The 25,598-nt window shown below is 34.5% G+C and overlaps 3 protein-coding genes across 6 annotated transcripts; 2 read left to right on the top strand and 1 right to left on the bottom strand.

Annotated features, from left to right (window-relative positions):
• The first annotated feature begins 3,321 nt into the window (after positions 1–3,321).
• On the top strand, positions 3,322–4,960 carry LOC130589385 (protein ALP1-like). The gene has a single exon (XM_057391317.1). It carries the CDS (start codon positions 3,398–3,400, stop codon positions 4,817–4,819), a length of 1,422 nt encoding a protein of 473 aa, XP_057247300.1. The 5' UTR covers positions 3,322–3,397; the 3' UTR covers positions 4,820–4,960.
• LOC104901903 (arginine biosynthesis bifunctional protein ArgJ, chloroplastic) lies at positions 4,661–24,957 on the top strand. 4 transcript variants are annotated; one of them, XM_048635195.2, is made up of 18 exons: positions 4,661–4,801; positions 13,603–13,680; positions 13,846–13,977; positions 14,147–14,270; positions 15,482–15,555; positions 15,856–15,900; positions 16,112–16,162; positions 16,252–16,320; positions 16,728–16,786; positions 16,956–17,025; positions 19,162–19,242; positions 19,311–19,397; positions 21,109–21,231; positions 21,717–21,779; positions 22,644–22,721; positions 22,802–22,947; positions 23,239–23,309; positions 24,657–24,957. In XM_048635195.2, the coding sequence occupies exons 2-18, from the start codon at positions 13,624–13,626 to the stop codon at positions 24,737–24,739; spliced, it is 1,413 nt and encodes a 470-aa protein (XP_048491152.1). In that variant the 5' UTR covers positions 4,661–4,801; positions 13,603–13,623; the 3' UTR covers positions 24,740–24,957. The 4 variants fall into 4 exon arrangements, with proteins under 4 accessions (XP_048491152.1, XP_010687829.2, XP_010687830.2 ...); XM_010689527.4 differs by lacking the exon at positions 4,661–4,801 and adding an exon at positions 6,897–7,024; XM_010689526.4 differs by lacking the exon at positions 4,661–4,801 and adding an exon at positions 12,679–12,831.
• On the bottom strand, positions 8,056–10,537 carry LOC104902439 (cuscuta receptor 1-like). The gene is made up of 3 exons (XM_057391599.1): positions 10,394–10,537; positions 9,986–10,127; positions 8,056–9,291 (listed from the first exon to the last, which is right to left on the bottom strand). Exons 1-3 carry the CDS (start codon positions 10,535–10,537, stop codon positions 8,162–8,164), a joined length of 1,416 nt encoding a protein of 471 aa, XP_057247582.1. The 3' UTR covers positions 8,056–8,161.
• Positions 24,958–25,598: the final 641 nt, after the last annotated feature.

Here is a 25,598-nt window from a genome sequence, read left to right as displayed (position 1 = left end):
CCATTTACGCACCCATATCTTCACCAATACTTTTTTGAGAAATGCCCGCTACAGATTGCCAAGGTTCATCAAGTCCGTTGACAAATTTCGACCGTTCGATTTTGAGTATAAGGCGTGATCAAGTTCATACAATGGAGGGTTGACATGACCCAACAAATCAAGAATTGGAACTTGAAACGTTTCAGAAACAAGTAGCTGAACAATTCAATGAGTTATCATCAGCTGGGTCAGATGAGCTACTTTATCTCTCCTGGGTTCGTAATTTATTTCATTTGTTGTCAAGAAGAATTTCGTATTGTGTTGTTTAATAATGAAGAAGAAGGAGAAAGTGAGAGAAAGCAAAGGTTAGTGTTTTGTTTTCTTTTCAGTTGGACTTTGTTTTCTTTCAGTTGAACTTTGTTTTCTTTCAGTTGGACTTTGTTTTCTTTCAGTTGGACTTTGTTTCGTAATATGTAAACTGAAACAAATAATGGACCAATTGAAACAAAAAATGGACCAACTGAAAGAAATAATGGGCCAACTGAAAGAAATAATGGACTAACTGAAAAAAAATGAAGACTACCTGAAAAAAAATGAAGACTACCTGAAAAAAAAATTAAGACTAACTGAAAAAAATTGGAACCACCTGAAAGTCGTCCGACCAAAGATGATGACCGGACGAGTCCGACACAATACGTTCTCAACAAAATATTTGTGTTTGGCAAAATGGTTAAGTGGTTAGACTAGTTTTTGACAAGTGTTTGTCTAACGTTAGAAAAATTAACGTTTGAAGATCCAAAACTGTCGTTGGAATAATTCATCAACAATTCTTGTAACAGTTGGTCTTGTAAGAGACCGTCTACTTTTAATTTAAAAGTAGGCGCGGCCCAAGCCCAATATTAAGAAGAGAATAGATCATATTTCTTAATATAGTGACTACTTTAATCTATTTAGTGACCATTTTAATTTATTTGTGACCAGTTTAATCTATTCATTAATAACATTCTTTAATTCATTTAGTGACTGATTTAATCCATTTAGTGACTAGCTTAATTCATTTTGTAAGACTGACGGACTATTTTAAAAATTGTTTGTTCTAATTCAAAATTTAGAAGGGAAATAAAAGAAGGAGAAGAGAATGGACGACTAGGATGGTGCAAGATACCTAAAAATAGTGTTAGGTTAGAGAGAAATTGAATGGGCTTCTTAGGAGAACGTAGGTTTGCATTGTCTAATTTTATATTAAAATTAGACCGTCTATTATAATAATTTGTGTTCTTGTAAAACACCATAGTCGGAAAATATTATTCTCATGTAAATTTTGGACACTTATAGCAATTCGGTAGTTAAAGAAGGAAAAAGACATTGGACGCATGAGCCATGAAGAAATAGGAATTTTTGTTTTGCACTAATACATGTTAGCAGGCTCTTCATCATTAGTGGATACTGTAAATTAATAGCGTATTTCAAATTTAATTATTTTATATCACATATTTTATATTTATGTTTATACGTAACAAATAATAATACACATCATTTAGTTAATTTATTATGAGGATATTTTTAACTGCTACAAATTGTAGATATTACATGACATACTAATAGTCTCGCCTCCTACTCAAGGTTGTTAAAATCGCGATTTGAGTCGTAAAATCGTACGATTTTACGATTCAATTTTCGCCAAAAGATTTAAATCGCACTTAGAATCGGTTTTTGAAAAAATCGCATGTAAAATCGGTAGAATCGGTTAGAATCGGTAAAATCGCGATTTTCGACCGATTTTACCGATTCTATTTTTAGCCCATTATATTGATTCTTGTAGCTAGCGATTAAAAAAAAGGCCCAGGTGCATTTTCTCTCACCGTCATCAAACACGCTGCTCACCCATTTTCTCTCACTTGAAACACGCTACTCCAATACCTAATGAAACACACTGCTATGCCTGCTCACAATTCTCTCTCTCCTTCGATTCTTTAGTTCTTTAGTTCTTCAAATCTTCATATTCAGCTACCACTTGTCCACTCCAGGTAATTATTTTTGATTTTTTGCTGCGTATTATCTCTTTGTTTCGATCTCATCAATAGTTGTTTTAAATTTTTAATTGATAATTTAGTTTTCGATTTTAATTGGTAATTTTCGATTAGTATTTAGTAGTACTGAACTTCCTTCTATTGAATCATTTGTAGAAACTTATCAAGCTCTGCTTCAAGTTCTAGGAAAAAGAGAAAAAATGTTGCTGGTAATAGAACACACCCTGGATGGGAGCACGGTACAGGGGCAAATGGTGATACTACAAAAGTAAGATGCAAATATTGTGGTGTTGTGCGTGGTGGTGGTATTTCCAGACTCAAAAAATAATCTTGCTGGGACTTGTTTTCATGTGGAGGCTTGCTTGCAAGTTCCTGATGATGTTAAACATAATTTTAGGCAACTATTAGAGGCTAATGTGAAGAAATCTAATAGAAAAAATAAAAACAAACTTAATGACATTGGAGAGGAAGAAGAACATTTTCAGTTTCAAAGAGGAAGGGTACATGGATTCTTTTGTGGGTAGAAGTAAGGCAGGACTGCAAACAACACTCAATCAGAAATTTAAAAAGGAAGAAAGATAGGAAGTTGTATTTTTTGTCAACTTTAATTTTATTGTGTGTTTGTATTTTGTTCAACTTTAATTTTATTGATGGCGTCCTTTTTCATCTCATATTGATATCATTACGCATAAAATTGAATTTTTAGTGTTGTTCATTGAAAAAATAGGTAAATAGTTTACATATTTTATCATAGAATCTTATGCCCGCAAAATTCGTAGAATCTTACGATTTTACGATTCGATTTTACGATCCGATTCTGACAGGCCCTTCCGATTTAAAGTAGAATCGCGATTTTGACAACCTTGCTCCTACTAATGATTTGTTTTTGAGAAAAAAGTAATGTATTATAAAATATACATTGAATTTATACTAATAGTGTCACACTCCTACTAATGATTTAATATTGAGAAGAAAAATAATGCATTATAAAATAATAAAATATACATTGAATATAACCCTATGTAGTAATATATTAATCATTCTATTGAAATTAATACCATAACTCAAAATGTGTTATTTTAGTCTTTTTATAATGCCAACAAATACTTTTACCAAACACCTACATTTTAAACATCAATTGTCACAGTTAACCTCTAACGGACTATTAAACACCGAACAACAACTAACCTCTACTATAACAACTACTGTTGTCCAACAAGTTCTTAATCTATTATGATACATGTAAACTTTCACAACTTCTTTATTTCTCATACAGATAAAAGGACAGGTCCTTTTAAAAAAAACACAAGTAAGTTTAATATTGAAAATCTAAAAATAAAAAGTTGCTCAATTTTTTTTAAAATAAACCTAAAATATAATCATAAATAATGCAAATCTCGGAAAAAAAAAACAAATCCTTTACTCCACTTAACACCCAAACATTATTTTTTGGATTTATTACCAAAAATGAAATGGTCTTTCCAAAAAAAACCATGGTTGCCTCTCCCAAAAAACCTTCTTCCACTAAACGCAAAACCACCAAACGCAAAACTCTCACCACCACCACCACCACCACAACCACTACTCTATCTCCTCTAATTACCGCCATAACAACTTCCCTCACATCTTCTCACGCTTTCTTCCACACCCACGATCTTCATCTTCATCCATCTCACTCTCTCTCTCTTCAATCTTCTCTCTCCTCTGCTTTTCTTTCTCTCTCTAAACTCCAATCTCTTCTCCACCTTCAACCCCATTTTCATGTCCCACAAAATTCCCTATTTTCCCACTGTTGGTTTCAAAGATTTCTCCTTTCTTCTTCCTCTGATGAAGATCCTAGGTGGGTTGATTTCTTCCGTATGTCAAAACCCACATTTTATCTTTTAAATTCCACGCTTTTTGATTCTCTTTTATCTTCTTTACCTTCGTCGATTTCTCCTGAATTTGCACTTGGGGTTGCTATTTATAGACTTGCTCATAATGGGTCGTTTTCTTTTTTGGGTAAAAGATTTGGGTTTAGCTCAGGTGATGCTTGTAGGGCGTTTTATGTTGTTTGTAAGGTAATTTGTGATCGATTGGGTGGGTATTTGGGTGGGTTTGGGTCGGATTTAGGGAGAATTTTGGTGGGTTTTGAGCGGATTTCATTGATTAATTGTTGTGGGGTTTTAGGGTTTGAGAAATTTGCATTTGAAGGGGAGTTGTTGGGGAAAAATGGGTTTTTGATGGTTCAAGCTTTGGTTGATTGTGAAGGAAGATTCTTGGATGTTTCTGCTGGTTGGCCTAGTACATTTAACCCGGATTCGATTTTACGACAAACAAGGTTGTTTTTGGGTGTGGAGAAATTCAAAGAGGTGTTGAATGGTCCAAAAGTTGAGCTAATTGATGGGAATTTGATACCTCAGTATATATTGGGTGATTCATGTTACCCTTGTTTGCCATGGCTTTTGACTCCTTTTGTGAGGAGGGGTGAGGGGGGTGATTTGAGCTTAAGCGAAAAGGAGTTCAATGAGGTGCATAAGAGGGCAATGGGGTTTGTGAGGGGGGCGTTTGGGAGGGTTAGAGCTAATTGGCAGTTGCTTAATAGGAGGTGGAAAGAGGAGTCTATTGAGTTTTTGCCTTTCATTATCATCACTGCTTGTGTGCTGAATAATTTTTTGATGAAGCACGGAGAAATATCGAGCTATGATGATGACTTGAGTAGTGTCCTGGAGCAGGAAACACCGGTTTATGATGGTGAGGTTGATGGGAGTGCAACGAGGAGTAGGGATTTGCTGGCATTGCATCTTAGTCGGGTAAGACAGGATAACTGAATCTTTCTTATGTAGAACACCTAATTTGGCTAGCTGATAATTTGTTTAGTTAGCTTCTGGAAATGTGAATGTTCTTCCCTTCTTTGGTCTAATGTAAGTGTTATCTTCTGTCATCAATTTGACTTGATGATGATTTGTTCATCTTTGGTGAATATTGTTGAATTTGATTGATAAAATAGGAGGGAAAGCGAAATTGTAAGCAACTTCATTACAACATTCTTCTGTTCAGGACAAAACTTTGTCCGTATGAAAATTATTGGATATTCATATGATCACATACCTGTAGATTTATTACCAAAAAGAGAATATATCATATATGTACTCAATTGTTGTTTAGAGCTTAGACAGAGTGAGGTACTATTTAACTGTGATTGGTTAGCTGTAAGCTGCTTAAATCACGTGCCAAACAGAGCCATTAAGGACATATTTGAACAAATACAGGGAAAGCAATAACATGAAGCAAATAGAACTGATGCAACAGACAAAATTTCACGAGTTAAACTAATATCTTGCGTGCATACTAGTTCTTGTATTATAACTATTTCTTTGTTTTCCTGTTAACCTTTTGATTCACTCCCCTCAACTTAATATGAATAGGGACTCTCCTACCATGAAAAACAAAGAAATAAACAATCAGGAGCCGTCAACTTTGAAAAAGATATAATTATGGAGGAACCTTATTGAATATTTTCTTTCTTTCTTAAGCTTCCTGATCTTATCATGAGGAATGGTAGCTTAGATGTCTTACCTCGTAAGTCATCAAGCTTTAGCAAGATTAATTGGCCATGTAAGACACTATCTTCTTTTAATTTAAAATTAGGCGCGGCCCAAGCCCAATATTATGAAGAGAACGGACCACTTTTCTAAATATACTGACTAACTTAATCTATTTAGTGATCAATTTAATTGATGTAGTGACCATTTTAATCTATTAAGTAGCCTGTTTAATCCATTCAGTAATCACATTCGTTAATTCATTTAGTGACTGATTTAATCAATTTGGTAAGACCGTCGGGTAATTTGTAAAATTTGTTTGTTGTATGTTTGAGATTCTAAGGGAAACAATGGAAGGAGAAGAGAATAGATGACTAGGATGGTGCGAGATGCCTAGGAATAGTGTTGGGTAAGAGTGAGATAGTCAGATAGAATGAGCTTGTTAAGAGAATGTAGGCTTGAGTTTGTCTAATCTAATAATTTGTAGAGAAACAAAAGATTGTAACCTCTTTGGTTGGATACTTTGATAGATTGATGACAACTGCAAGAAATACAGATGTGCAAGATGCTTTGAAAAGTTGCATGGTACTCGTACTCACCAGATATGTTGGACTCAGATACGGTGCCTGACATGCATATATCTAGTTTTTTTTATAGGTTCTCTGATATTTTTGAAGCATCCCACCCATGTCTCAGTTCATCACTGTTACAAATTAGGTGAGCATTTGAGTAATGTTGATATATGCCTACTAATCTTTGGTGTAATTTTTGCATAAACGAAGTCTACAAAGAAAGGATTGCCTTTAGAGTTTCTAGGATCGAAGGATGAAAAATGTAAATTGAACTTCATATATTCTACCAGTTAACTTCTGTCACATAAAAAATTGAATTCTTAACGTTCTTGATGTTAATAAAGGTATGGCACAGGAACTGATTGCCTAATAAAGATATGTTTGATGCACGAGGATTGTTTCAGCTTTGCGGTTTCTCCACTGCAATAGTGTTAACTACTATTCGACATGTTTGGGGTATAGGGATGCTACCCTTCTAGTTGTAAACTTGTAGTATTTAGCTATGTTGCTCAGACTCTTCATTTCACCTCAAGTACCCGAGTTGGATCCTCGACACTTGGACATGGGTGGGAGCGGGACACTTGGACGCTTCATTTTGGGCCAAAAAATTGAAAAAGTTTCAAAAAATAGTCGAGTGGGACACTTGGACACGTACCCATGTCGGACATGGGTGCTTGAGTCCGAGCAACATAGATATTTGGTCATATCCTTTTCATAGAATTTACCTTTCTGTTGAGTTTTTGTTTGCAGTATCATCACTGCTTGTGTGCTGAATATTCTTTGATGAAGCACGGAGAAATATCAAGTGATTATGATGATTCGGATTGTGTACGAGAGCAGGATATGCCGGTTTAAACTGGTAAAGGTTGCTGAGAGTGCAACGAGGAATAGATCTTTGCTGGCTTTGCATCTGATCAGGGTAAGACGGGAGAACTGAATTTTTTCGGTGACACGCTTGATATGACTAGTTGATTAGATATGAACCCTTAAATGTTCTTATTCAAATTTAATTAGTAATCTTCTGTTTCATAAAGTGAGTTGGTAATTTTGTTGATCTTTGGTCAATGAATCAATGTTGTTGAATTCTAAATGAGAATGACCTCCTGTTCTACATGGCTATAATCCATAGCTGTTGATGTGTTGGACTCTGCTTGAAACTTCTTTTATCATGGCTTCCTACCCTTGTTGGGTAAAACAGTTCAGGTTAAGAACGAAACACTTTTCGCACCTATTAGATTGGAGAATTGGAGGAAGTCTCAAAGTGTAGGGGCTTAGAGAAGGAAGACCCTTAACTAATTTTTATCGTTCTATATGTTGAGGCTTGAACAAGAGGTAAGGGACTAAGAGCTGGTTAGGTTCATTCCACTTTGAACACCGGCTTAATCAGAACTTGGGTGCATGAGCTCCGAACCAAACTCGTGCTATATTTTGTGAAAGCTTTATCACTATAGAACCCATCTTTACCCCTTATATAGATATCGAATTTTTGTTTGAATATATGGTACTTAGACTTAGGTACTTGAATTGAGTCGGATACGAGGAATCTAAGTTCTTGACTTAACTGATTTACAAAGTGTCGTCAAAGTTTCTATACCTATGGTAGAGTGTAAAGGCTATGGCACAAGTGCTTGAGGTATATTGAAGAGTTTGAGTAAGACTTACTCTTAATTAGTCAGAGGGTTTGGTTACTTGGTGTTTTTGAATATGGGTGATGATTATGGTGTCCTTTGATGTATTTAACATTTCGTGTGAAAGTTGATGTATTTGGACATTATACTAACTAGTATTTATATTTCTCCTCAATGTTAGAGGCGAAAGGAAACGGTGACGAAGGTTAGTTAGCTGCGGAGTGAAGTTAAGCTAGCTAGCTGTCTCATTGGCATACAAAGTCGAGCTAGTTGATTTGCATAGAGGTAAAGTCGAAGTGTAAATCAAGTAACAAAGCAACCTACAATGCATAGTGTAATAAACCATAATCCGTACGTAGTTAATTAATACAGCAAGGTACATTATTACATCATAAGTGATCAAACCACACCAAACAGCAAGACCCACATTAAACACGTCTTTCTCTCCTTAGCTTTCTCATACTATCCTCAATGAAGTAGTAGCTGGAAGTGATGCTTCCTTTGACTAGATAAAACAATGCATTCCGCCAATGAGGATTAATCAGCATAATTATCCCAACTGCAAGGAACATAGTTACACCAGCTACCACGAAGGTCACATAAAAGGTTTCCATGTCGATCCAGTCACTATCTTCAACCTTGTCTTGGGATGCACTTGTATTCGTGATGGAGTGCGGATTAGATAGAGTGCAGTTCCTGGAAAAAGGACATCCATAAAGGAAAGGATTTCCTTGGTAACTGGTGGCATCGAAAGTTGTGAAGTGAACTCCATTTGGTATGCTACCAGATAGGTTGTTGTAGCTGACATTGAACACTTGTAGAGAGTCCAGTGTGGTGAGCGTAGTCGGGATGCTTCCATTGAGATGGTTGGATGATAAATCCAAGCTCTCAATGCTGTAGAGACCTGAAAGACTTGCGGGTATAGGTCCCCACAATCTATTATGAGATAAATTCAAGGCGTGCAGGTTTGTCAAGTTACCTAGCTCATGTGGTATCCAACCGGTGAGTACATTGCACGAAAGATCTAATCCGGACATTGTAACGAGAGCGTCTGCTTTGTAAACGTAATTCATGTTCTTTGTCGTTAACTCCACTTGCTCAACAGTAGATGTAAGTGTCAGTGGTAATGGATTGATCAAATCTTGTCTTGGTATTGGACCCGGAGACAAATAATAAACCTCGTTTAAACCCATCAGGCCATGAAAACCTAATTCGCTTAGACAATTGGGAATAGGGCCATTTAAATTATTGTTGGAGAGATCCAACGTAGACAAGCTCAACAAGTCGCATAATTGGATGGGAATACGACCCTCAAACTGATTACCTTTCAAGTTTAGACTACCTAGGTTAGGGAGATCCCCGATTGAAGTTGGAATATGACCACTTAATTTATTACTACTTAGATCCAAAAATTTCACAAAAATTAGACTGTTAAGGAATTCATCCGTGAAGAAGCCACTGAATCCATTGTCGTTTAAATAGAGATACACTATGTTGCTTGACCACGTGCAATTAGGTATAGGACCATATAACTTGTTAAATGATAGATCCAACAATTCTAAGCTTTTCAACATACTACATATGTCTTCGGAAAAGGGCCTCCTAAGGAATCTATACAAATATATTAAAAGGCGTGCGAAAGAACGTCTATGTGCCACGTGATGCTCTTCCTAGGGAGTTTTAATTCATGTAATCCATGTACATCAAAAAAATTTAGAAATTGCATAGTATAGGATTTGATCCCAAGACCTCAAGTACATATACTAAAGTCTTAACCACTAGACTAAGTTGTATTTAATGTTATTATCATAAAGTGTTATATTAATAAATGAAATTTTTTCTTACCCGGGGTATAGCTCGGGCCTAATAACTAGTTATTTCTTAAAATGAGTCGTGTGAAGTTTGGACCAAACATGTTACTAATGAGCCCACCGGATAAATTAGTTCCTTGCAAAGTTAGGTATTGCAAGGATTGTAAGCCTTGGAAAGATGGAAGCCCTCCTCCTAAATCATTGTTCGACGCATCAAGTGATTTTAGGTTTATGAAGCGTTTGCAAATGCACTCTATCCCTATTCCCTCCTGATATATAATTGTTTGACAAATATAATAGTACAAGAGGTTTTGAATCACTGAGGTTAGTCGATTTTATTATTTGATAAGTCCAATGCAATAAGTTTGGGAAATATCACACCTAAATGTAAATGTGCTGGAAAATGTCCTTGTATGTTATTTTGGGCAATGTTTATGAGACTTGTATAGGAATGCGTCAGAGAGGGTAATATGAAAGAACCGTAGAGGGAATTATTTTGAAGGAGAAGTATTTCCAATCTTGGGTTGTTCTCTAAAAGCCATGTAGGAAATTCTCCGTGCAGCCTCCCGCTGTCCACTTTTGTCTGTCGGCCAAAAGTGTCTCGCTCTCAGGGCTTTGGGTCGTATTTCATTCTCATACGCTTCTCTCGCGTACACTGCGTTGGCAACTCCGTCTTCGTACGCTCTCTCTCTTTATCAGAAAGAGAAATGAACTTCAAGTCTCTCTCGTTGATGGTGAAGAAATTTGACAGATCAAGTAGCTCTAGTCTCAAAGTGAAAGGTCGGACATCTATCTACTTGTGTGACATCATGGACTATTACTATTTGGTTCCCATCTCCAGAAAAATACTTCAACGGGGTGAAGTGAGTTGTTGAAGATAGCTTTGAGCTGCAAAAGAGCAGCCTTTTCTTGCTCTAAACATCCATTAACAACTTGATAACAGATCAACAATATGGTTATCATCCATAACCACTTTACTTTATAACATTCCATTTTCATACTTTTTATTAATTAAATGCACTATTACTATTATGTACTCCCTCCGTCTTTTTTTATTTGCTACATTTTGCTATTTAGGGGTGTTTCAATTTATTTGTTACATTTGCAAATATTTCCATATATAGTACATAGGTCCCACACTTTATTTACAAATTTGCCATCACTCCCTTCTTGATTTTGTAAATGTTTCCATATATAATACATAGGTCCCACAATTTACCTATTTGCTTTTTTGTTAATTCCATTTATGTCAATGGTCCCCACTCCCTCCTTGGTCTTTGTGAAAAAGTGCTTGTAGCAAATAAAAAAAGACGGAGGGAGTATGTGCTAATATCTTTGAGGGGAGGAGGGAAATGGGAATGTTATAAAGTAAAGTGGTTATGGATCATAACCATATTTTCTTAGCCGATCATCCTCGGATAGGGCTTAGTATCTTACACCACTATCACATTTCAATTGGTTGCATTTTCATATGCAATTACGTACTGCAAATCAAATTCTAAAAATGTCATTATTTATTATTACATTCCCGTATTCTAGACTCCTAAAGTCCCATGTACGCTGACAGAATACTTTGATTTTTCAGTCAACTGTGTTTGTGTCTATCGTAGCAAATACTCCCACTATATTAGAAAGATTTTTCACTTTTAACTTTTTACACTATTCATAAATTTTACTTTGACCACATACATATTTAAATAAAAGTATACATTATACATTAGCATACATGATGTTTTTGTATTTGTCTTGAAATATATTATCAAAATATTAATTTTTATATTTTTTTGATAATCGATAATTAGAAATATAAATAGGTTAGTTATCCATTGCTAAGTATGTAAGTCAAAATGGAGCATACCTATATGCTATGATTTTAGGAATGTGCGATATGCACTGGTTAAGTTTAATATTACATTTGTTTCTATATAAGTGTTACCTTGAGTAAATTGATACTATTCATCTACTAACTTTGACTATATTTTCTCGCTAATACATAAGAAATGCATAGTCAAGTGAAATTTTGTTAGATTTGTCTCAAATATCACTAGTAAGGTTTTTGAAGCCTGAGAAATTGCTCCAACAAGTTGATTAGAACAAAAATCCAATATTTTTAGACTTGTGAGATTTCAAAACCATGAGGAAATTTCTCCAACAATTGATTATGAAAGAGGTCCAACTATTGAAGTAAGGATAAGCCACTATAAGATTTTTTTGTTTTTGAAAGAAAAAAAAAAAAAAAATCTTATAGTGGCTTATCCTTACTTCAAAGACAAGCTAATTAAGTAAATAATTAAGTGTTGCTTAATTCACTTGGAATTTAAATTGAAGCTAAGGTAAATATTCAAATCTCTTTTACAATCAAGTAATTAGTAAAATATTCAAGTAACTAAAAAACTATTAGAAGAGGATTAGAAGGGGGCGTAAATGGTGAAAGATAAACTAGTATAAGTAATAAGATGACATAAGTAGTTTGAGTTAAGAATACAGATGGGACCTAAAATTCTATATTTTTCACCGTTAAGGACCTATAAATTTTTTTTGTACCGTTTGGGATATCTTCTCTCTTTTCCGTTGAAATCTAACCATCGTGAGTTAAAAATAGTGAGTCCATGAGTTAGAAACTAAAAATTATACATTTTGTAAAATTGAATAAATTATTCAATATCCTTCAAATTCCCATAAAAAAAATTAAAAAAATTTAAAAAGAAACTCCAATATTTCATCTTCTTCGTCCATTCAATTTTCTAATGTCATGACAAAAATCACTGTCAAATTCCCCTAGATTCACTTCAACTATTACCTCCGTCTTCTAAAGATCTTCCTTGTTACTGTTCCTACAGATACTAAGGAAGATCCATTGTGTGGGGTGGGTAAAGTAGGAGAGAGAAAGGGGTTAAGATAAATAAACAAATAGAAAAGGATTAAAGTAGGAGAGAGAAATGGAGTAAAATTGAATTAATAATATAATGGTGGACCATATGATAGAGACATGAAAGGGTAAAAGGAGAGAAAAAATTCCAAATAAGAAATAAAGTAAAAGAGGGAAGATCTTTTGGAAACGCAGCTAAACGAAAAGAGGTAGGAAACGGAGAGAGTACTTTTTAATAATTTCAGTTCAGTACGAACCTAAAAAAAAGCCCATAAAAAACACACACAATTGGAGAAACCCTCACTAGTCACTACTCATCAACTATCATCAGTTTCTCTCTCTAAATTGAAATAAAACCAACTGAAAAAAAAATCCCCCTACATTTCTTGCTCTCTAATCTCTACCTCTTCGAGTCTGGGTAATCCTTTTTCTCCTGTATTTTTCATTGTTTGTTGAGAATTAAGATGATTGTATGAGTTAGTTTGTTTTGGTTGATTTGTTGAATGAAGAAAATTCTGAACTTGTTTATGAACTACTATAAAGTAGGAGTCTTGTATAAAATTTTCTTTCTTCTAGTTTATTTATTGAATAATTTTGCATGGTATCGATACTTGATTTATTTATTGTACAGAGGAAGTAAACTGAAAATGTGATACATATTCACAAGATAAAACAAGAAGAAATGCAGAGACCAAGGAAGCGTTTTTTTTTTTACTGAGGATGAAGTAATTTGTTCGATTGTTAGTGAACTAATTTTAAACTTAGTTTGTTAATTCTATTTTCATTTTGTGGTAATTGATTATTATTCGAAGTTTTTGAGACTGGTTTTTTTAGACTTGTGGAATTAGAGTTATGAACTTGTGATTGTTGTGAATTAGGTATGGTTGATGGTTGTTGTATAAAGTGTGTGTTTGTGTAAATTTCTTTCATTTTGTGCAACTTGGGAAAATACCAAATTGATTACTTAGAATTTAGTTAGGGAAAATTTGTGTTTTTTTGTATTCCATTTGGACATTTTTGGGTTGTATACTTTAAGTTTTAAGATAGTGAACAATGTTTTTGATTTTCTTTTAGTTACTATTATCTAGCACTATTATACCTCATTTTCAGAATTATCAGTCTGCCCTCTCTTTTTCTGTATGAGTTTTATATATGTGGCCTTAAGTTTACACAATTTCTGAACATGCAGTAACACAAATTTTGTTCAATAATGTCGATTTGCCTCCATCATGTCTCCGTCAAGCTTCTAGGGCTCGACAACCTAAAGGTCTGCCACTATTTTAATTAATCTGTTTTGGTGGTTATTTGGAAGAATATCAGATAGTTAACAAGCATTAGGTATTTAGGTTGCTTTCATTTTGGTAAAATGTTCTATGTATCATGCTTGAATTAACACGAATTTTTTCTCCTTTTTTTCTTGTTTAAATGACAGATATGGAGACCATATGGGTCTACGTCCTCTAGGAGGGGATTGACGATAGTCTCCATGGCATCAATTGCGACCGATGCATCGAGTTACATACCTGCAGCTCCTATTCTCATTCCAGAAGGACCTTGGGAGCAGGTGACTGCAATTTATGTTTTGTCAATTCCTACAAGGAAATATCTACATGTTGGTCAATTGTTTTCCTCGTGCATATATGTGTTTTCTTATCTATCTCCATTTTTCAATTAAATTAATAATCAAGAATAAAGTAGATGCTATGAATCTCAACATCAAAGTTGTTTTGTAGATTCCTGGGGGAGTTACAGCAGCAAAGGGATTTAAGGCTGCCGGTATATATGGAGGACTGAGGGCCCAAGGACAGAAACCTGACCTTGCTCTTGTCACCTGTGATGTTGATGCTGCCTCTGCAGGTTGCTTTTCTTTCTTATCAGCCTTGCATGCTATAAATCATGATATTCTTTGGTTTCATGTTTCTGTGCTTCAGAACTTTTCCTATGAGAACCTCTGAGATAATGCAATTTCGACTTATATGTGTGTACTATGTCTCTTATGGTGGAGAAATAAGGAGTCACACACACACACACACACATACATATATATATATATACATATATATATATATACATATATATATATATACATATATATATATATACATATATATATATATATATATATATATATATAAATATAATATATATATATATTTTGTATATATATATATATGTATATATATATATATGTATATATATATATATGTATATATATATATATATATATATATATATGTATATATATGTATATGTATATATATATATATATCTATATATGTATATGTATATATATATATATGTATATATATGTATATGTATATATCTATATATGTATGTATATACATACATATATATGTATGTATATACATACATATATATGTATGTATATATATATGTAATTTAGGGGTAGTAGTATGTTTGAGGTGTTAATGATCTGCTGGACTTGCCTTCTAATAATCCTGGGCAAACTGGCTGGTTAATCACATTGGTTTTTGTAGCATAAGATGTTGATAAGTGTGCTTTGTTATATGTGGGTGTGTTGGTTGGAGAGTAATGACATGATCTTTTTGTATAAGATTTTATCTCTTGGAACCTTATGAGATAGAGTGGGTTTCCTTTACTCTCTTTGGACTTGCTGTGGAATCAATATGTTAGTTGCACTGCATTTTTGCACTGAATTTTAGTTTCAGAATGCTTGGTCCTTCTTTCCAGAGTTTCTGCCCTCTATTCTTTAAAGAAGTTTCTCTTATTTCATTAAAAGGCGACCAAATCAATGGCATGTCAGGCTTGATCCATAGTTTTGTAACATTGAATATCATCAACTTTGAGTTCTTCTGAGTTGTAATGCGACCTGGTCTATAGCTGACCTATATGTGATTTGATTTGCATTTTATAAGCTTTCATGATCCGTAATTTGGTCAAATAATTCAGTCGACATTCTTTTAATGGTAGAACCAAGTAGACATAAGAGATAAGGAAGAAAAAAGGCCTAAAGCTTTAGAGTCTCTACTTTGGGCTGGTTTGCTTGAGCTGGTATCTAAGCTGTAGTCTGTTTTATTTGCTTTCAGGGGCTTTTACGACCAATGTAGTTGCTGCAGCACCAGTTGTGTATTGCAAGAAAGCTTTAGAGACCTTAAAAACGGTATGTATCAGGTGCTGTAACAGACTCTGTTAATAGAACAACAATCATATAGTTAATGAGCTTTTTATTTTGTTCCTGAAGTCTGTTTAGTTGTGTCACCTGAAGATTGGGGATTGTGCCTTTGTCTAGATCAAATCCTTGTTGCATTATGTTATGCTGAAAACAAAAGAAAAAAGCTTGTTTCATCATAGAACTTCATGCGATTTTGTGTCTGTATGAAGCCTTCAGTATCCGGAGCCTCTTCTACAATTGAATGTATGTTTGTCATTTATTGACATCCTAACTTCTTTCCCTTGTTAGGCACGTGCAGTACTGATAAATGCTGGTCAAGCAAATGCAGCCACGGTAAGCATTTTCACATTTTGTAGCTCTTTGTTCCTCACTACATATATTTATGGTCATTACATGTATCAGATTGATTTGAAGTGATAGATTATCTTCTTGTCAAATGATCAATGATAATAATAGAAACTCTTTGACTTGTTGAAATTTATAGGTATTTTAAAAGGAGGGCATTCGATTAAATGACTGACAGTGTTATACTTGATGATTGCAGGGTGATGCTGGCTATCAAGATCTTTTAGACTGTACTACTTCCTTAGCTGAGGTACATGCTTTAGTCAATTGCAGGATATGGTGTGATTCTGTGAATCAAATTAATCTTGTTGCATCTTCTGATTATTTCCACTATTGCAGATACTTCATTTGAGGCAAGAGGAAATACTTGTTGAATCAACAGGTGTAATTGGTCATAGGATTAAGAAGGTACTGTTTGGAGAGAAAAAAAATTGCATTGCTACGTTCAGTTATATTTCTTTTGCTTGTAAATATTAATGCTGCCAATTCAATGTTAATGAACCTCATATAAGCTGAATATGTTTGGCTCAACCACAACCCCAATGCTTCTTATGGAAAGTGATTGGGTTGAGATCTTATATCCCATCTAGTGTCACATCTTGTGTCTCACTCCCTACTAAGTTTGCCACCTCATCAATCAAAAATTAAGTACATTAAATAATTTCAGTGAATGGGTGAGGTGGCAAGATTAAAGCTATTTCAGACGCTAAATGAGACACCATATGGGACAAAGGATTCCTATCGCAAGTGATCAGTGTGATGATGTGAACTATTATGAGAATATTAACCATTTATGTTGTTGATTCATATTGCAGAAGGCTCTTCTTCAGGCACTACCTAAGCTGGTTGGCTCTCTGTCATCTACAATTGAAGGGTTAGTCTTTTTGTTTCTTTGTCAGACTTGTGCTGAGCAGTTGACTTGCTGATAAGAGGTCTATTCTTTTACGATCTTTTTATGCATTCACTCTGCACCTGTCATATGCTCATAATTTTATTTGCTTTGTTCTATCGGAATGTTTTGGAACTTACTAGAGAATCTATAGGGCAGATTCTGCAGCGGTGGCAATCACAACTACTGACCTTGTAAGCAAAAGTGTTGCTGTTGAAACCAAGGCATGTAGAATTGTATCTTTCTTTTATATATTTTTTTTGTGTTTATTTTTCACTTCTTTGAGATCTATAAATTGGCCTCATTATAAGTGCTAATAGCTGATGAATTCAGATCAGCTCCTACTTCATGCTTAATAGGATGTAGATCGTAATTTGCTGATTCGTTTACGACAATTAGAGACTTTTGCAGCTGAAAGTATGTTAACATGGTATGAGTATTCGATATGGGCACGGATCCGAGTATCCGATACAACAATCCGAAAAATTTAGGATACTGAGACACCATCCTAAATTTGGACTCGAGTACGGGATTAAAAAATATATATATATATTTAAAACCCAAAAATTTTCCATCAAATTCTTTAAAAATTGTTTTTGAGCATAAAGGTTTGAATGTACTCACTCGTCAATCTTCATTTTACGATGCAATTCAAGAAGTAATTGAATCTCGATGGAACAAAAGTAACACTCCTCTCCATTGTATGGCATACTCTTTGGTGCCTAAATGAGGAATGGCTTCAAGGAGGGGCTATCAACATTCAAAGGGTTGCTCCTAATGATGATGAAGAAGTATTAGCACATCGGAACAGATGTCTCCTAGGATCGTTTCCAAATCCATAAGATACTCGAAAAGTCTTTCTAGAATGTGGCATGCTTTCTGGAGTTTGGGATAATATGGTGAGCCACATTCACGGCAACAAGGGAATTTGACGACTCTATGTCCTGGTGGGCTAACTATGTCCCCGCAACACCATTTTTGCAAAGCCAAGTCTTCAAGCTCCTTTCCCAACCCGCTTCTTCTTCTTGCTGTGAGAGAAATTGGAGCATATTTGGCTCCATTCAACCTGTGAAAAGAAACAAACTAACATCTAAAAAGGTTGGAGATTTTGTTTTACCTTCACAACAACTTAAGATGTTTGTTTCATAAGCAAAAGTAGTACATAAATGGGCTATCCAAATATTGGGATATTGGTAAGATCTGTTAATTCTTTTAGTAGTTAAAATTATGTATAGTTAAAATTTAAATTATAACTTTTTAATTAATGCTTCGTACTCATGATTCTTCTTGTAGGGGAAAACAACATAGATGCTGGCAACATCTTAGAAGATGTCGAGATTGAAGCGGTTTTTTTTTTTAATTTTGAAAAATAAGATCTTGGTTGCTACTTCTTTCATTTAGAAATATTTGCACCATTTCATGTTTTCACATTTGCCAATGCATTATTTCAAACATTAATATCTCTAATTATCAATAAGTAAAAATTATAAAAAGTAGATATTAAAATAATATACATTGAGACGAATCTGATAAGATCTTATATATGTTTTCCTAAAATATAAATCACCAAAGACAACAAGTGCAAGATGTGAATTACCTACAAATGGTGCAATTATTTCTAAATGGAGGAAGTATTTATTAGTGTGTCAAAGTCTCAAAGACTAACACTTTCTTTTGTGTTGTTTTTATCCATTAACTTAGTGATATGATTTTGTTGGTTATCAGATTGGACGTTTGGAACAATAATTAATGCATTTGATGGAACTTTTTTTGGGTTTCTATATTAAATATATATAGATATGTTTTAATCCCGTACTCGAGTCCAAATTTAGGATGGTGTCTTAGTATCCTAAATTTTTAAGATTGCCGTATTGGATATTCGGATATGTACCCGTATCGGATACCCATACCATGTCTGTAGAATAGCGTATGTCCATCATGCAGCCTACCAATACAATTACTCTTTTTTGCCCATTCCCTGTAATAGTAAAGAGAGTATTCAATTCAATATAGATATTAAACCCACAACTAGGGGTGTTCAGAAAAACCCCACCGCCAACCCACATCCAGAAAAGGTAATAAAACCGATGACTTGACCTCTGGTTTAAGCACACATTTGATTTAGTCCATTGTAGTAATCTAATATGGAAATTTGCGTGTGGGAGACTTTTCAACGTTGCATGTAATGGGTGGTGCAACCATCATTGTTTTATCAATTTAAGGCATTTTTTTATTCTTCTCCTCTCAATAAGGTCTGTGAAATTTCTTGTCAATTTGTTAAATAATGCTCTAAATAATTTTCTCTTGTCTCTGATAAATGATAATTGTTTCTAATGAATTTCAGTATATGTTTTTTTAAGGTTGGAGAGACGTGTATCCGTATGGGAGGCATGGCTAAAGGTTCAGGGATGATCCACCCCAATATGGCAACAATGCTTGGGGTATGTATTTTCTGAATGCTACTGCATATTGTTCCTAGAACTTCACTGATGGTATCATGACATTTTAGGTTATTACAACTGACGCTGTTGTTAACAGTGATGTTTGGAGGAAGATGGTACAGTTGGCAGTTAGTCGAAGTTTTAACCAAATTACGGTTAGTTACAACATTGTCTTCAATATTTCGGCTTTACTTCTATGGTGTATGAAGAGATCCACAGCTTCCATTAACTAATTGAGTTTTCCTTTGCATCATTCCTTCCCTCAAAGATTTTGACAGACATTTTTATAAAGTGTGGTCATTTCATGTCTCACATGTATTATATTTGTGCTATCAGAGAGGATGGCTTGGTATTTTTTTGGCATCACAAACTAAATATCCTTTCCTTCCAGTAGTGGTTCACACTTTATGCAATCTCAACCAATTATGTTTTGCCCTTCTGATTTAAGCTTCTGCATTTTAGTCTAACCCCTAACCGACTTACTAATTGCAGTATTTGACATGCTTGAAATGCCAATGCAAAGTTATTTTGTGAAGCAATAGTGGTCAACTAGAAGTAAATTTGAGCTGACAGCAGAACATTTATGAGCGTACAGCTTTACAATTTAAGTCAAATCACTCATATCAGGAGTGCATCAAAGGAATAAACAACTTGTTTCACTCTGATATTACCTTTCTGACCTAATATATTAATATTGCTCCTCTGCATCTCATCAGGGCTCTAACTTTTATGTCCTATATTTGATATGCCTTTGTGAAAATGGTCCATATAAATTCTTTCACATTTTGTATTCTCCCCTGTAAATCATTGCACCCTCCGTATTTCAAATCCTGAAGATCATAATGTAGTTTCTTGTATATATAACCACCAGTTTCTATGTCCTCCCTGATCCTGGTTCAAATGAATATAAATTTGTGAACTTCGAAAAAGGCATTGCCATTCTTCTACTTTTTCAACATTACACATTATCAAGTTCTTTACAGAGAGGAGTGAACCTTACTCTTCAGTTATCTTGGTCATTGAAGCGATACCAATTGGGAGAGTCCTTTTAGCATGCATAGCAGCTGGAAGTTTTGAAAATGATGAGCTAGGGGTTAAAGGTCCTGTATGTGAAACTGGGAACAAATTTATTGAAATTATGTGAAAGGGTGTTAAATAAAACTGAAATTCAGCTGCCAGATTAGAAGTTGATCATGTAGGTGAGCTCAACATCTCTCCCTAGTGAGTTTTTCTTCCAAGTTTTTTTTCTTACAAGAGTCTAATACTAAGTTGGTCTGTAAATGAAAGAAACTGGATTCTGAAACTCATGAATATAGTGGCCCAAGTGAGGGAGAGAAAAGAGAAATTGTTGAGAAGGTATCGTGGTCAAACCGTTTTGATTATTTGTCGAGGGACTTTTCAATTATCCTTGTGGGTTGGTTTGTGTTTTTGGTGTAAGCATTATATTTTTGTTGCATATATTGAGTGGATGATAACTGCTTCATTCTTTTGAGGCTTAATATAGGAAAATCTGAGGAGCATGAATAATAAAGTTAACTTAAATTGCTGTGGAATTTTAGGTAATGCACTGAATGAGTCGCTTTTTCCTATTTTATCTCCTTTGTGTTTTCTGTTAGATTTTTACCAATGCTATTGCTTTGGCTAGTGGGCTTTTCTATTGCAGCAATATTTGATGAAATTCACTACGTATCACAGCTTTTTTAGTTTTTACTATGTATCTCAATATCTTCAACAATTCACCATATATCCGTGTTTAATGTAATTCACCATGTATGTATGGACATCATATATTCTTAGTGAACTATAGTGGAATTTGTTTCATTATCCTTGTCATCTAAGGCGTGTGAATAATTGTATGAATTGCAGGTAGATGGGGATACTAGTACCAATGACACGGTTATTGCTTTGGCTAGTGGGCTTTCTGGTGCAGCAAGAATATCTAATTTGAATGGTCCTGAAGCAGCACAACTACAATCATGCCTTGATGCTGTATGGGAGCTTCTACCATGTTTTTTGTGTGTGTACTAGAAGTAAACTGTCATCATATTTCCGTGTATTTTAAATTGCACTTTTACATAATTGCTGCTCCTCAACCCAAGTTTAGTCAGAAACTTCGTTTGTTTTCTCCCCACTCCCCCTCTCTCTTTACAGTCAACAGGAACTTGTTATCTTTTCGTGCTAAGCTATTTTGGTTGATGATTGTGGATACTGGAAACACATGAAGTTTTATGGTTGAAGATTCTGTTATCTTTGTCCTTTAGAGTGCTTGCAGCTCTTCATCATCTTTCAATAAGCAACTTGTGTTCTTCATCTTGGACATTCTTTATGTTATCACTGAATGAATGTAACTTTTGATAGCTTATCCCTTAAATATCCAAGAAACTAGAACATCAAGGAAAGACACCTTGTGGCTTTGAATATTTTAGTTACATTCTAACTCTGAAAATCTGATTTGAACATAGTTTCTTTTATAGGTAATGCAAGGTCTTGCAAAGTCAATTGCTTGGGATGGAGAAGGAGCAACCTGTTTAATCGAGGTCAGTGCTTTACATGAACTGTACTTGTTCTAATTGAGATATACTTCTAAAGTAGAAGATACTATTGATGTCGGACAATTTTACAATGGCTACAGCGACCATTTATTTTTAATCTTAGAGCCACACCATTCAGTAAGTTAACTTTATAATTAAACTACAATTAAAATTTTAACATTAATAAATTTGTATATGCTAATTAACCTCATATTCCACTAAATTTTGCTAATGGTGATAAAAAAATCTGAAAAAGTAAGCAACAATACTTCTGAAGGAAGAAGATGATTAAGTAATTGAAGTTTTTATTTTCATTTTCTTATTGAAACTAGCCTTTTCCCCATTCTTCTATATTTTCAAGGTACAATTAAATCAATGAACAAGATTAGTCTATAAAAAAAAGGCCCAAGTTATAGTGGCTACAATTTTGTTGTAGCCATTGAACAATCATCCATTGAAACCTCATCTTAATATATTATCTTACTTTGTTTAATTGTACTTGATTTTGGAAATGTTGCGTCAAGTGGAGAAGATAGAGTATAAGAGAGCGATAAGCTTTAGGTTCATAAAATAACACTGATGGAAACTGTAATGACGACATATGGAGTTAAAAGTACTCACTGTGTCTTTTATGTTCTTATGAACTTCTCATCCGTAAAACTAGATTTAGCAGTGGACTAATGTGCTGCTGCTGAAAGTGTTGTACACCTTACTAACATTCCCTCCACCAGGCACCAGCCCCCTCCTCAAGACTTTGTCCCAAGGTCCTTGTGTGCATTGGGCATTTTAGATGGTCTGCCAATCGACCTCATAATGAACAGATGTGAGAGAGAGCACAGAATTTTATTGCTTGTTAAATTATGCCTGCAGGTATCTGTAACGGGTACCAGTGATGAAGCTGAAGCTGCAAAAATTGCACGCTCTGTAGCATCTTCTTCTCTTGTCAAGGTACCGTGGCTGCATACAAAATTTATCTTTTTGTTTCATTAAGCTTCATCTTACATACTTGGTCATATTCATGCTTCAAGGCTGCTGTGTACGGCCGAGATCCGAACTGGGGACGTATTGCTTGTGCTGCTGGCTATGCAACCATCCCTTTCAACTTAAACAAACTCCGAATAGCACTCGGAGACATTGTGCTTATGGATGGTGGACAACCACTTCCATTTGACAGGTAAAAACAGAACTCTCTTTCGAGCGCTACTGTCATAGTAGCTGAAGATGATAAGTATTGGCATCTTTTAGGCTTTGATGGTAGAGAAATACTATATGAAATGTGTTACCTGTATAGATACTATCAGTTAACGTGGAAAGTGCAACCTCCAAACATTGTTAGAAATTTAGGTTTTGTATATGAAATGAACCCAATAGACTGCAGGATTCAAGCCAATAAAAAACCTTTAAAGTTCAGTTGGAAGTTTTTCGTTCTTCTATCTTTCTAACACCTTCACATATAATTCTTCAGGGCGGCTGCCAGCAGTTACTTGCGGAAAGCTGGGGAGGAACATGGTACAGTTGAAATGCACATCTCAGTGGGTAAGCTAAGCATCTAAACTAATATAGAACCTCTATTTTTTTACAATTATTATTATCCATCTTTTGAGATTAAATTGGAAGGCGTGGGGGAAGGAAAAACAATAGCTATTGAGTTCAAAGGGTAAACCTATGAGAAATCCCTAATTTTGAAACGTCCCGAACAAAATTCAAAACAATTAGTTGTGTATATTTAAACACAAATGTTGTATATAGAATCATGCAAGTGGTATGTGAAAAGGTATCAAAATAATCTATTAGTTATATAAGATGGTGAATTTTTGTACTACATTTTGATGTACTGGACAAAGAATTGTTCAGAATGTTTTTATATTAGGCACAGGTGCACAGCTCTTGAACCTATTGATCATCGGGGTGTCTCTTGTGCAAATCATTTGGTTATAGCAAAACCGGCTTCTTTCTGAACATTATTGCAGGGGGCTTGATGTCTTATATTGTAAATTGTGGAATAGTGGTAAAAAAAGCATTCCCATATCACATTTGATCTTAAAATATTTAGTCAAATTGTACTTGGTTCAAAATGAAAAAAAAAAAAATATGTTTTTCATTGTGATAAATAGTGGTATACTGGTATAGACTTATAATTAGTAGAAATCAGACAAAGTGGGGTATAGGACTTGAAGTGCAATGGAAATGATGGAAAAACGTTTTTGTAGAGCTGATTAAAAAAAACCCAACTCACGAGCCCGGCCCGAATTTTGGGCGGGTTTGGGCTGTAATTTTTGGCCTGCGATTGGGTCCGGCCTGAATTTTTTTGCTTTGGGACGGGCTTTGGGCAAAGCCAAAAATGACTTTTTAGTCTATTTTTGGGCCTGCTCGATTTTGGCCCGAAAAGCCTGCCCTTTTTGCCCCGAAATAGCGGGCTTTGGGAACAGAATTTTGGTCGGGCCCGACCAATGGGCAATTTTTTCTAGGCATGGCTCTACATTTTTGATATACCTGAACCTGAATCAGATAAGGTGGATTGACTTCAGGAGAATGGGACTCTTACGGTTTAATTGAAGAGTTTATGTGGTGTCTTATTGTCAAAAGAGAGTTACTGCCTTACTGGCAAAGGTTCATTTTCTTGTTATAGTACTGAACTACTGAGTATGTGTTCTCATTCCCTTTTTTATCCTTTTAACTTATTTGAACTAAACTTTTATAAACTTATCTGAACTTACTGAAACTTACTTATTGAGACATTGAAACTTATCACAACTTAATTTTGGAACTTATTTTTCTTAGGTGAAAAGAACGCACCTAAGTACTTTATAAAATAATGGAATGAAAGGTACTAATAGGTTCTTGTGCGCGACCTTGTTTCTTACTGTAATAATGTCGTTACAGGTGATGGCCCCGGAGAGGGGAAGGCATGGGGTTGTGACCTGAGCTATGATTATGTCAAGATAAACGCAGAGTATACCACATAACTTGATTTCAAAGGAATGAACCAGACCAGAAGTTAGTTCTGGTATTCTTCCGTGCAATAGTAGTCTGCATTAATAACTTGATTTTAGTTTCGTTTTTCACTAAGCTAATAGTCGGGTATTCTCTCGTTAAAAGATTTTCTATTTTTCGTTTACATCTGTTTTCAAAGTATCTTATTCTTAACTTTATTTCTTATTAGATGAAGGTTTGTTCTCTTTCACACTATCTTGCCCATTTGCTGGACACAAATTTCACTCTCTAACGACCACATTTTCACTCCTATTTATAAAAAAAAAAAAAAAAAACACCAACACTTTCACACTTCCTCTCCTAGTACTCCCTCTGTCCCATAATGTAGTGTATATTTCATTTTTTATGGGTCTTGATCGAATATTCTCATTTGTATATATAAAAAAAACATATTCATATGAGATCTTGTTAGATTCGTCTCAATGTGTAGTTTTATAATATCAATTTTTTTTATATTTTTTTATTAATACAGAATTGAAGACATTAATGTCAGAGTTACATCTTGGAAACTGTGTAAAAAAAACAAGTAATATATTATGGAACGGAGGAAGTAGTAAATAAGAAAATTTTTAGGAAATGAGAGTAAAAATATAATCATATACTACTCCTGTTCCTTTTTAATAGTTACACTTACACTTTTCACGCATGTCGATGCACTATTTTGAGTATTTATATCTCTAATTTTGTATTAGTAAAAAATATAAAAAGTCGTTATTTTAAAAGTACATATCGAGACGAATCAAAAAAGGTTTTACATGATTATATTATCTCTTAACCATAAATACATATGATAGTCAAAGGAAAATTTGTGAATAGCGTCAAGAGTGTAAG

Source organism: Beta vulgaris, chromosome 8 (genome assembly GCF_026745355.1).
Source record: "Beta vulgaris subsp. vulgaris cultivar EL10 chromosome 8, EL10.2, whole genome shotgun sequence".
Lineage (NCBI taxonomy): Eukaryota > Viridiplantae > Streptophyta > Magnoliopsida > Caryophyllales > Amaranthaceae > Beta > Beta vulgaris.
This window is presented reverse-complemented; position numbering and strand designations above follow the sequence as displayed.